Source organism: Ammospiza nelsoni, chromosome Z (assembly GCF_027579445.1).
Source record: "Ammospiza nelsoni isolate bAmmNel1 chromosome Z, bAmmNel1.pri, whole genome shotgun sequence".
NCBI lineage: Eukaryota > Metazoa > Chordata > Aves > Passeriformes > Passerellidae > Ammospiza > Ammospiza nelsoni.
Genome location: NC_080669.1, coordinates 75,611,748 through 75,623,910, shown reverse-complemented (window position 1 = coordinate 75,623,910; position 12,163 = coordinate 75,611,748). Strand labels below are relative to the sequence as shown.

The 12,163-nt window shown below is 37.0% G+C and overlaps 1 protein-coding gene across 1 annotated transcript in view; it reads right to left on the bottom strand.

Annotated features, from left to right (window-relative positions):
* Positions 1-1,767: 1,767 nt before the first annotated feature.
* The window catches only part of RICTOR (RPTOR independent companion of MTOR complex 2), a 73,318-nt gene continuing 62,922 nt past the window's right edge, over positions 1,768-12,163 (bottom strand). The window contains exons 32-38 of the mRNA XM_059491728.1: positions 10,763-10,940; positions 9,411-9,495; positions 7,936-8,169; positions 6,690-6,842; positions 5,870-5,993; positions 4,839-4,977; positions 1,768-4,674 (exon numbers count right to left, since the gene is read on the bottom strand). Coding sequence (XP_059347711.1) covers positions 4,600-4,674; positions 4,839-4,977; positions 5,870-5,993; positions 6,690-6,842; positions 7,936-8,169; positions 9,411-9,495; positions 10,763-10,940 — 988 coding nt within the window. The 3' untranslated portion in view covers positions 1,768-4,599. The remainder of the gene's footprint in view (positions 4,675-4,838; positions 4,978-5,869; positions 5,994-6,689; positions 6,843-7,935; positions 8,170-9,410; positions 9,496-10,762; positions 10,941-12,163) is intronic.

The following is a 12,163-nucleotide window of genomic DNA, read 5'->3' as shown; positions in this document are numbered from 1 at the left end:
ACATGAACTGTACACAGTATACAAAAAAAAAAAAAAAAAAAAAAAAAGAAAAAACAGAAAAAAGAAAAAGAAAAAAGGAAAACAAAAAAAAAATCAAGATGGGCAATACTATTTTGGGACAAGCCTCTGTTTAAATTATACACAGCTCAATGCAATATTCTTACGTAAAATATATAAATACTTTTTCTTTCTATGTTACAGGTATACAATATAAATCAGATTTCAATGTCTGTTCGGTGACCTACAAACACTAGAACCTCCAAATATGTAGCAGCGTATTACTAAACAAAAAAATGACCACACAGGGAGAATAAGTATTGAGATTTTTCTTGATCCCTTCCCTCAGATCAGAATGATTAATCTACATAATGTCTTGTAATGCAGTTTTAGGGATGCTGACAGCCCAATATTGGAACAATTTTTCAATTAGATTTACGAAGTGTAAATTTGATGGAGCTTTTTTCCCCTTTAGACATAGCATCTTGTGCTGAAACACCCTATTCAGTGGCAAAATGAAGTTACTTTTTTTTTTTTTTTTGCATAAATTACATTTTGCAAATAAAAGAGTGTATTTTAAAAAGCAACTCAGGCAAAAGGTGCAATTTCCGCATGCTGTGGCATTGCTGTCCATCTATGCTACAAAATTAACCCAAAGAAAATCCACATTCGTTAATGACTATAAATCTGTTTAAAACAAAACTACGCAGGGAACTCTTGTGATTTGAATAAAAACCAAGGAGATTGGAGACCTATAGAAAATAAAAACATGGTTTCCAGCATGCCCTCTAAAGTCTTTTGCACTTGTAAGATTTTGCTCTCACATTGTATACCTTTCGTAAGGACACAGTAACAGAAGTGTGACTTAGAAAAAAAAAGGCAGGCCTGCATTCCCATGGCTCCACAGCGGCTCAGGGCGGGACCTCAGAGCCTGGCGAGAATTCCTCTGCTGCACTTGCTGCCCCTGAGCTCACGCTCGCTTGCAAGCTTTGCCAGCTTCCTGCTCCCCAAACTGCCAAACACCAAGCCCAAGGCACAGACTACAAAGCAGCAGATCTTCCATCCCTCACCAGGTTTTGGTTACAGTGTATTTCTCCTGAACAGCTACCTTACTCTTTCGGACATCTAGGAGAGGCACTTTGGTTTTGTTTTCAGTCTCACTGCAAACCACAACTCCCTTTCCAGACCACTATGTGTGTTTCAAAGTTAAATAAAAAAGACAGGATTCTCACAGGTGCCTTATAAATGTTTATAAGGGCAGCTTACCTCAGTGTGCTGAGCCACTGTGCCCAAAACTAGTGAATTGTTTGGGACTCCACTTGTGGAAAAACCACCACCACCCCACGAAGAGAGTGCTTTTAGGGCATGTTTGTCAGACATCAGTCAGGCAAGAGCTGTCAGATGAGGAAAAGCAACTGTTTCAAGCACAACATGCCAGGGGCCCCACATATAAGTTGGGAACTTCAAAGCCTGATCATCTCCAGCTCCAAGGGATGTCCACAACAGCTGGGAGTGTTCTGCATTTCTGAATTTCAGAGAGGTGAAAAGTTCTCCTTCTCCAGGAGACGCTGAGCCCCTAGGCTCGTCCTGCTTCCCTCGTGGAGAGGACCGGGCCCTGTGGAGGTGCCTGGGTGCTCTCTGCTCCTTGCAAAGGGCCCCCCTTTCCCCTGCCTGTCAGAGCAGAGCCAGAGACTCCAGGCAGCTGCTGCTAATTGAGACTGGTTCCACATGCAGCCTCATCCCCCTGGAGCAGCTCCTGCTCTCTCTGAGCTGTGTGTGCGTTCCTCACGAGTTTTCTTTCCCACAGCAACCGAAGTGCATTTGTATACAGTGTAAGTGAATGCTACACACGTTACTGTTTATTGAGCATTATAACCAATCACTCAGACTGGAAATATAAAAAGTGGGTGGTCTGTCAGCTTCCCTAGGAGAAGTGGAAGAGATTTTTTTATTAGGGCTAATGTAAGCACAATCATTATTTACTACAGCTTTCTTTCGAAGTTTCTCATGATACAAATAAAACCCCAAAATAAGGACTTTGAAAGGGACCTTAAAAAAAGAGAACTATAAAATTAGAAATTCACAGTTTATAACTAAGCCAATATAAATTTCCTTCAATAACAGTATCCCCTTCATCTGCCAATTAAAGTGAAACATCAATGTGAGCTTAATGTCAGTGTGTAAATTAATTTGCTAGAAATGTATGTTATGTACAATACAGACTTAACATCCTTGATGCATACTTGTTGAAATCTACTGACACTCATACACTTTCAGAAGAAAAATCACGCTTTATAACTGAATTTGCAGCCATAATTTTTTATGTCAAGTTTCTGTTGTCACGGATCCCCACACAAGCGAGTTATTCAGAACACATGAGCATTTTGGGATGGAGATTCTTTCAAAAGTATATTTGCTTACCTTTCTATAATCAGAGGCCTTCCTACGATGCTTTCTACATTAAGTGCTATGGGTTAAACTTAAGAAATGAAGAGAGGTGGGTTTTTTAAATATAGGTGATAAAACTTGTTTATTTTGCCTTAACTGCAGAAAAATAATATGGAGTTGTTCGATGTAACCCCATTTAGTTATTAAAACAAATCTCTTCTACTCTAGCCTAACTGAGGTAGTGTTTGAAACTACTGTATAACATACGCTATCCCCATTTGTGGGAAAACTACATTATTTTCCTTTGGAGTTTATACCACTATTTGGTCTACTGTGATTGACATTTTGGTTTTACAGAAGCATTTATTTCTCATGACCAGAAGCCCAATAGTTACTGGTGTGGTGTGTTTTCTAAACATTTCAAACATATCTTGCCACACAGATGTATTACTTATGTCAATGACCATAGAAGAGTTCAATCAGTTTCTTTTTGCTCCTTTCAGTGGGAATTCATGAAAAGATAATCTTAGGAACTAAATTTGACTATGAGCAGCAACTTACAGTCTGCTTTACCAGAACCTGATGGTATGCAGTGCACATAAGAATTCAGTGAAGTGATAGCTGCAAAGCAGTGCTTATGTGACGTCATGAAATTTCCAATAAGAACAAATAAATTCTACATTTCACTAGGAACTGTGTGTTACTGTTCACAGGACTACTTATTGAAATCTCCAGTAGCATAGCTAGTAAGAACAGAGATATGAGCATCAGGATAAATTTCACTTAAGTATTAATCTGACAATTATAAAAAATGGTAGGAGTGAATGGATAAAAATACGTTCTACTTAGTACAGTCCAGCTGAATTATTCACCTATATCAAAATCAAAGGGTAATCCCCTCTATTACAGGCATTCTAACAAAGGTGGCCATGCTACTGTATATACACATTTGCATATATTTATACTACCTTTATATAAAGGCTTCTGAGTCTTTAAATCCATGATAAAAGTGACAGGGATTCCTACTATTTTTTTTTTAGCTTGCACTTACTAGTTTAGAAACGGCACTAGTAACATGATAGAGGCAACTACTTCAATCATTACCAGTCACTGTATCATTTAACTTTTGCAACAAGTCTTAAATACCAGTACAAAATTATAAGTACAGCTGCTCCAAAATTTGTTACTTAAGGCTTTTCACTACAATTATTAGTACTATCTGAAGCTTGATCACTAACCCATTGAAAATTCAAATAAACCTTTGTTTTTATAAAAAGCTGTTTCCGTGGAACTTGGAAAACACTCATACTTAAGTCTCCTCACAAAACCTGCAATGATTAAATGTCTTCAAGTTCAGTTTATACAATATTTGCTTATCTGATACAAATCATGCGTTTTAAAGGATTGTAGTTGAGTAAGACCCACATTTGTACTATATGAGCATGAGTGTAGAAACTGCAAACACATGCATAGTATTCAGGGAAAACAATCTGACTTCAGCATTTTAAGTTTTAAATGACTTGTTTTGAAAATCAAATTGTAGTGAAAATCCTTAACTGGTTCAGACAAGATACATGTAGGTAAATGCAATGAAATCGAAGAGACTGCTAATAAAATGTCTTTAAACTATAGCAATATTAAAATAACTTAATGAAACCTCAGATTCAGAGGCATTTCTTTCTGTCTGAAGTTACAAATCCCCAAAGTAGTGTTATAAACAGTACAAAAATCAACAGAGAAGGGCTAACATTAATCCCCTGGTGCCCACAACCACAGCATGGCTCCCCATCACTGGCAGTGGAATGCACCCCCATCTCTCTGATTCCTGGTGTCCAGGGTGTAAAAAGCAAGGCATCATTCTGCTTCTCTGGAACAGAATCGGAAGTCAATTAATAATGTCTCTGCAAGTTGTCCTATTTCATTGTATTTTATGGTAGAAAATGAAATGAAAACTTGTGGAGGTGTTCAGTGCTTGGCTCTTGCATATACTGGTAATTACTATTATTAAAACTAAGGTAATGTCTAATAAATCCCCAAAGGGCTCAAATGACTGTGCCAGTAATTGGTTGAGGAAGAAAATGTTTTCAGTTCAGTCTTCAGGTACCAGTAGCTTCTGGAAGGTTTCAAAGATGATGTTCCAAACTTTTTATCCAGTCAGTGGGAGGTTGTCTGAGCATTTCATAGTCCATATGCAGAGCACTGCCTGAGCAGAGGTCAGGACTCAGCTGATGCATCAATTACAGGCTGTTGTGTTGGCGTTGCCAAAATAGCCTCTGCCTCCTCATGCATCTAAAAAGGAAGGATGGAGTATTAATGTTGCTAGAGATTTTACTCAGGAGGCATCACAAAATGGTTTCCTGTGGGATGTACTTATCTGAAAGCATCTTTTACTCAGGACATGGAATCTGCACCCAGCCAGACATTTTGGTACATTCAGTGCACCCTCCACTCACCTGCAAGAACTGAACATCTTGAAATAGCTCCTGGATGAACCTTCGGGATGGAAGTCGAAATGTACAGTGTGCTAGCAAGTAGGACACCTCAGAGTAAAGGCATATGTCATCAAATGCTTGGGGATACTTCTCCTTAATTCTGAACAAGAGAATAAACAAAATTTTGTAAGTCTTGAACACATTTCCATTGTATTAAAAGACCCCATCTTTTCAATAAGATGTCATCATTAATTCTTCAGTAATAGGCATTATAAATCCCAGAACTGACACAGTAAGAACATCCCAACAGACAGCATTACTTTGCACAAAACTGGAAGAAATCTAAGCTAATGAGATGAAACAGAATCTACGGCTTTTCAGTTGTACAGAATTACTGTGATTGCCTAGGCTTAAAATAACAGACTTGGAAAGAGAAGAGTGTATCAAATAGTTGGCATCCACATGTACAGCAGTTATAAAAATATCGAAAAAGATTAAACTAATCTTTTAAATCTGTAAGCATTTTTTGAAACTAAACCACACACTTCTGCATTTTCTTTTAGCAGTTGTTGGTTTCCAATGTTTTAAAATTATAGCAATATTAAAATAATTAGCCCAAAACCCCACAGGTTATAACATTTAGTCCCTGGATTTATATTCCCGTAGTTGAATATTTTTTAAAAATAAATTATTTTCAGGAGTTGTACTCTTGCTTAAAGTAGAGCTGGGTTTCTCAAGAAATCACTTTCAGTTTGTTATTGTACTTATCTATTATTCAGCAAAAAAAAAAGTATTTGTTTCTTTTATCTACATGCCACACTAGGCATAGGTATGTAATTACTATAGTTGAATTACTGATTTTAAAAGGTTTGGTTAAGAGTAAATACTAAACACAGAGCAACGATTTAAGATTACTTGTTTATCTTCTACATTACATTCAATCCTATCAGCCTGACAACTTTTGAGAAGTGAGGTTATTCACGGTCCCTGAGACCTTAAGAGAATACTTATGACTTAGTGTTGCTAAAGTATCTGTAATGCACTGAACTTACGTCAGGAGTCCAGTTTCATGGCCCTTAGTTCCTACTGAACTGCTCAAGTTGATAACTAAACGTAAGACCTCTTTCCGCAGAAGTATCCTGCACACTGGTGTGTCATCTGGGATTGACTTTACTCCTGGAAAAACAAATAAAACAGTGTGGATTTAAACAGAGTTGTCTTTGACTGAGCTAACCTTGTACAGTAAGTCTGTTTACGCATTTCATATACACATGAACACACACATTTACATATGTATTCTGAGCTATCAAAAATATTTCTATTGAAATGAGAACTTAGAACACCACTATTTTCAGGACTTAAAACAGTCAACCTTTTCAAAAATATTTCTACCATTTCAAAGAAAAAACTGCAAGATAAAGTTACAGTGGTACTGTTATCACTAAAGCATGTTGCAAACTGGATGAGCTTCTATCAGATAGGGAAGAATTAAAAAACCAGCTACTTCATAAGAAACCATTATAATTCAAAATATAATACACAAATACATAATAAAGTCTCTCTTTGCAGTAATTCAATAATTCCTAAACTTTTTTTAAAAATTAACATCTGCAGAAGGAAAAGACAATTTGCTTGTAATGTCAGGTATTGAATAATCTGCAGAAATGCTACATAATAGAGGGAGAAGAGTTTAGAACAATATTCTCCCACCTGGAGATGGATGATGTTTTTATTCAGAGTTTTTTGGTTTTTGTCTAATAAAAAGCATTAATTTGTTGCAGTGTACATTAAGAGAAACATAATTTTTTCACAATGCCTAAAATATACGTTATTAGTGATAGTCTCTAATAATCATAAGGCTTTCAGACTTACCTAACACAAGCTCTGTACTCTTGGTGCTGCTGGCTGAACCATGGGATACTGCATCACTACAGCCTGAAATTCCAGAAAATTTGGAGGAATGCACATCTAAGTGATTGTGAATGGTCTGCCCACACCAGTCAGTATATGGAATGTCTGAAAAATCTGACATAAACAAGATGTACCTTTGTTATTCACACTTTTCCTCAATTCACATGCTTTCATTATTTTTCAACAATTGCAAACATGCAAGATGCACTAAGTACTATGCATAAAATCAGCTCAGAACTAGATGGTGGATTTGAGACAAATTATATTCAGACTTTTCCAAAAACTGATCTTAAAAAAAAAAAAAAAGTACATTAGTTGAGTCTTTTCCAGACACTGATGGAAGCCTAAGAAGCCATCACACATAGTACTGATATAGTTACTGATATACCCACGCTCCATTTAATGTAACACAATAGAGATGCTCTTGCATGTGCAGACTTTTTTTTGTTCACACAACTGCCACAGGTGTTTGCAGGAAGGGCTCTGGCAAGAGCCAGGCTCTGCTGCACCTGTAACTATAGGTGGGACTTTATTTGTCACCCTGTTTTGCTACTAACTCAACCTCCAGCTTAGCTCTCTGAGCCATTCCTCACATTAGTGCATCACTCCCTTTGCCAACATTGCTACTAATAAATGTTTAATAGTACTGTAAAAACAGTGAGTGCTCCTACTAAAGCATCCTCTACTGCATTATCTTTCCATCACAGGAATTGACAAAACGCATGTAACTGCACACTCTGCAGAGGAGGTCAGAAAAAATAACTCCAACTCTCATCTGAATCTCAAAGTATGAGAAAAGATGACTAAATCTGTGAAATTACAGCTCAGCTTCAACAGACTCCACAGATTTCCTTCATTGTACTTTATGGCACAGACTTGATTTGATGTCAGACTTTTCATTAGTTGAAGAGCTAGTGTCAGGTTTCAGAACACGCATTTTAAGTACTAAACAAGGCTTCAAATTTTTTATTTTGACATGCTATTAGAAATACTAAAGAAACATGCAGACACCTACTCCTACTAAGACTAAAGAGTGGAAAGCTGGAAATGACCATGGCAATACCACTGGTTGCACAATGAGCTTATTAGAGAAATAATTTTAAGGTCAATAGTCAGTTAAACAAAAACCCTACCAGATTATTTAAAGATGAACAAAAGCCAGTATGTTCTCTCAGTTTTATCACACTTCACCACAAGGAACACTAACCTGCACGATTACAGGAAGAGCTCACTTTGGTGCTAGGCTGATAACCCAGAATCTGAACACAGACACAGTAAAGGCAGTTCTCATCTGTGTGCTCCTGGAGCCCTGTGTCCTCTGTACCTTCCAAGAACTGACAGGCATCTGAACGGCTGGTATTCATTATTTCTGTGAGACTGATCTGCTGGCGGAGTATCTGAAAAGGGCTTTTGACAACATCACTTGCACCTGATGGAAGACCTGTAAATAAGAATCAGTTATCAAAAAACTCCCACAAAACCAAGCAACCAATGCTAACTCTTTCAATTAATTTCCACTTTCAAGCCTTTTAAGGCTGGGGATAGAGTGCATGTGAAGACCTATAGCGTGTTTTTCTGGAGTGGTTAAGCTCCCAAGACTGTTAGCATTTGAGAAGAGACAAAGTTTTAGTTCCAACTTATTATACATAACAAAACATTGCAAAGGACAGAATTCAACCTCTAAGTACACACACTGTAAGAAGGTAAGTGGTAAATCCTGACATGATATCAACATTACTAATGCCCACATAACACCAATACATTACCAATTTTCATGTGTCAAACCAGATTAATACAACGATATACCAGATGTTGAAATTACACATGCACCAACGCAAAAACAAACACAATTTAAAAAACTGTAACTTAGCGACTGTGACAGGAAGAAACTAGACTCAGCAATCAGAAACAAGCAGAAGACACTTTAGTGACATGCTCTTCCCTGGGTGGAAAAAACAAACAAATACAGTTTTGAACAGAGTTACTTTACACTGAAACGCAGCAAACTACAGAGACACACTTCCAGCAAAATCAACTTTGTGTATAATATTAAAGGGGGAAAAAACCCCCAAAAATGTAGGACAACAGCTATCCCAATAAACTATTACAGTGTCAAGCCTTCTTTTTTTCAGTTGAAAAAACACATAAAAAGACCCTACAGATTTCTGACTTCTCTAGAGGTACATTCCAGAGCAAGCCAGGCATTAGAACACTTGCAATTCTCTCATCCCATAATCTTCACTGATCAATTGTCATGGACACATCACAGAAAGACAATCTACTTTCTGAAATACACATCTAATACCGTAAGTTCCTATAAATGATCTTGTAATCAAAGGGAAATATGAATATGTGGGATTCATATTTTTCTAAGCTTAAATTTTGCTACTTCCTGTACACAGCATCACTACCAGACTCTGAGCAGCATTAGCTCACGTTATCAGAGATATGCAGGTTTTCCTTCATTTTTTTAGAGCAGGACCAAACTTTGAAGCAACACATTAGCTCAAACTAAATAAAACAGGGAATTAATGCACTACTATCCTGATTCCAGAACAAAGTCCTCAAAGTTTAATAGCTAAAATGATGTTTTCTGTAAAGAAAAATTAACAAATATGTCAACAACCCATCCAATATACCAATAAACAACGGAAAGCTACAGGGCAGGATTAAAACCAGTACCTCCTGCATCAGATGTAAAGACCCTAGATCCATGTTCATCAAATGGAGGCGTAGTTTTCTTCTGGAAATATGGGGTTTCCTTTACCTGGAATACACAAGTGAAAATTAAAATTAGCAGAGGTGATAATCAAACACAAGAAAAAAAATACATTTTATGAGGAAATTAAATCTTGCTTTTCTTTCACTTCAAGAAAAATGCATCATTTAGAGGAAGAAATTAAGAATGAGCTCCTGAGTACTAAAGAAAAGCCAAATGAGAAAAATATGCATCTGTGAATGAACATTATTGACAAAGGCTCATGAAGAGTTAGCAGATTTTAAATGGTGGTGACAGGCTGTAAGGAACCAGTGACCCAGAGTGGCCGTTCATAATCTGTCCATGATCATGCAACACCACTGGAGATCTTGGGAATGAAGTACAGAAGCAACCAGGACATCTAAAATGTAGGATGTAGAGCTGAGGCATTTCTCAACTACAAAAAAAGCTGAGAGAGAAAAATGAGGTAACAAATATGCCACAATGACTGGAAGGAGAAAAAAAACCTAGTCATTTCACAAAGGAAAAACAGAAACAGATACATGATTTAACATGATTTTGCCCTGTGTTTAGCAATTTTTTGAGATTCGTAAGAAGTTTATTTAGATTTGAAAGGCAAATATTAAGTAAGATAAAGACAACCACTTTCACATTTGACATAGATCATGTCCTGATTTTGATGATTAAGTAACAGAGTATTAAACCCTATGATGCATCAGTCTGTTAAATAGGAATGTGTTTCTACCAAGTAGAAAGAAGAAGGGATTTTCTGAAACACTGAAAATAATCTGTTCTAACCTAAATATATGTATTTTCAAAGTTAAGACAATATAAGTTAATACTATAATGATATATATATAAAAAGAATCTATTATTTAATACAGACCATGGTAGCAGGGAGTTAACTGCACCTAATTTCTAGGTGGCACCTAATTTCTAGGTGGCTGATGAACATGTCAATTATTGGTTGGCTAAAGCAGAATTAACGAATGTGCACAGACCATGCTAATTTTAGTATAAGAGCCAGATGTCAACCAAAAATCTTATGATAGCAAATTTGTCAGCAAAATCACCGTTGAACATTCCTCTGACACTGTCTTTGCCATTATTTGCCTTAAAACAAACCAGGCTAGTGATCTTGTGTAAAAAAGTGAGAAGAACAGTTAGAAAAGAAACTCTAGCTGGTATTTCTTTTAAGTACCACATCCATTTTTCCTCATTTCTCTAGATTTAATTCAATCTGATGAAAAGGCAACAGCTGACTGCCTTTTGGTATGAAAATACAAATGAACTAAATCAGTTAACACATACATACCTGAAATATTTCGTTGATATCCACTGGGAGAGCAAGGCCAATGTAATCATCAGAGCTACCGTAAGTAGCGTTAGAAACCATGGAGCGAACAGAGGAGGAACGCTGAAGTGTGTTTTGGTTAATAGGACTTAATAAATCTTCTTTATCTAACGAAGCATAACTTAAAGCTTTCATGAACCTGTAACATTGAAACAAATAGATCACATTTGCAGTTACTCTCTCATTCTGGCACATTAAAAGTAAAAAGGACTGCTGACACAAAGACCATCCTCATCCTCATCTTCCCACTGCAGATCTCAGAGCTTATTAGGACAAATTACAGCTATAGGCTCTTTGCTTTTTCTGCCTTATATTGTCTTGCATGGTTTGGCAGTTCCTGGCAATTCCTTTTTAATTCTCGATACAGGAACTCCTGCCCATCCTGCAAAGCTATGTATTTTCTTCAACATTCTAGCTTTCAATGTTTACAGCCCTGACAGAGCCAGTAAAGATCTGAGTTTCTAAACTCCCAACTACCTAATTTTGAAATGTACCTATGCACTGAACGTGTATTTCCTGGATATTCACAAACTCTGAGCTGAGCAGGCACATCCCTGCAAAGGCACGCCTTGAGCCAACCAGTGATACACACAAGGAACATTTTTTTTCCTCCCATACTGCAGAGAGCCATCCAGTAGGGTGACCCAAGCACAGAGGAAGTATTTGCTCAACATGAATGCACAAAGAACAAACTTAAACCTGCACAGGGAGTGGAGCTGACTTGACAAATAATTTGAAGAACAAAGAAAGAAACAGAATGGGAAAAGCAGACAGGAGAGAAGAGGCTGGAGAACAGGACCTCAGTGGTGACCTGATGACGGAAATTTCACATTTAGCCATCTGTCATTTTCCTTCTCATCAAACAGAAAAACCTAAAAATGTTTTCTGATAACCAATCTATGCAGATGGCTTATACGCATTGGATTAAAGCTTCCTAATAAAGGCACACCTCAGGAACACTGAATTTTTATTGCAAATTATGACACACTGGAGGATAAAGTGAACACTGGATTTTTTTACTTTTTGCCTTGGAAGAAGTTTTTTATCTACTTTTTATTTGGGCAATAAAGTGTCCTCTTATCCCTACAGATGGGATTTACACTGGGATAAAATTAAATTATCAAAGTTTGACCATGGAAGAAATTATTATGTAATGGAAATGCACAAAACACAGCTGAGAGGATAGCAACAATTTTCTTGGTAACTCTGACCAATGCTAGTGACAGTAGCAGTGGACTCACAAAAGAAGTCAAGCCATACTTCATAAAAACAGGGAAAAGATCTCAGCTTGTGCCAGAGGAGGTTTAGATTGGATACTAAGAAAAAGTTCTTCACTGAAAGGGTTGTCAAGCACTGGAAAGT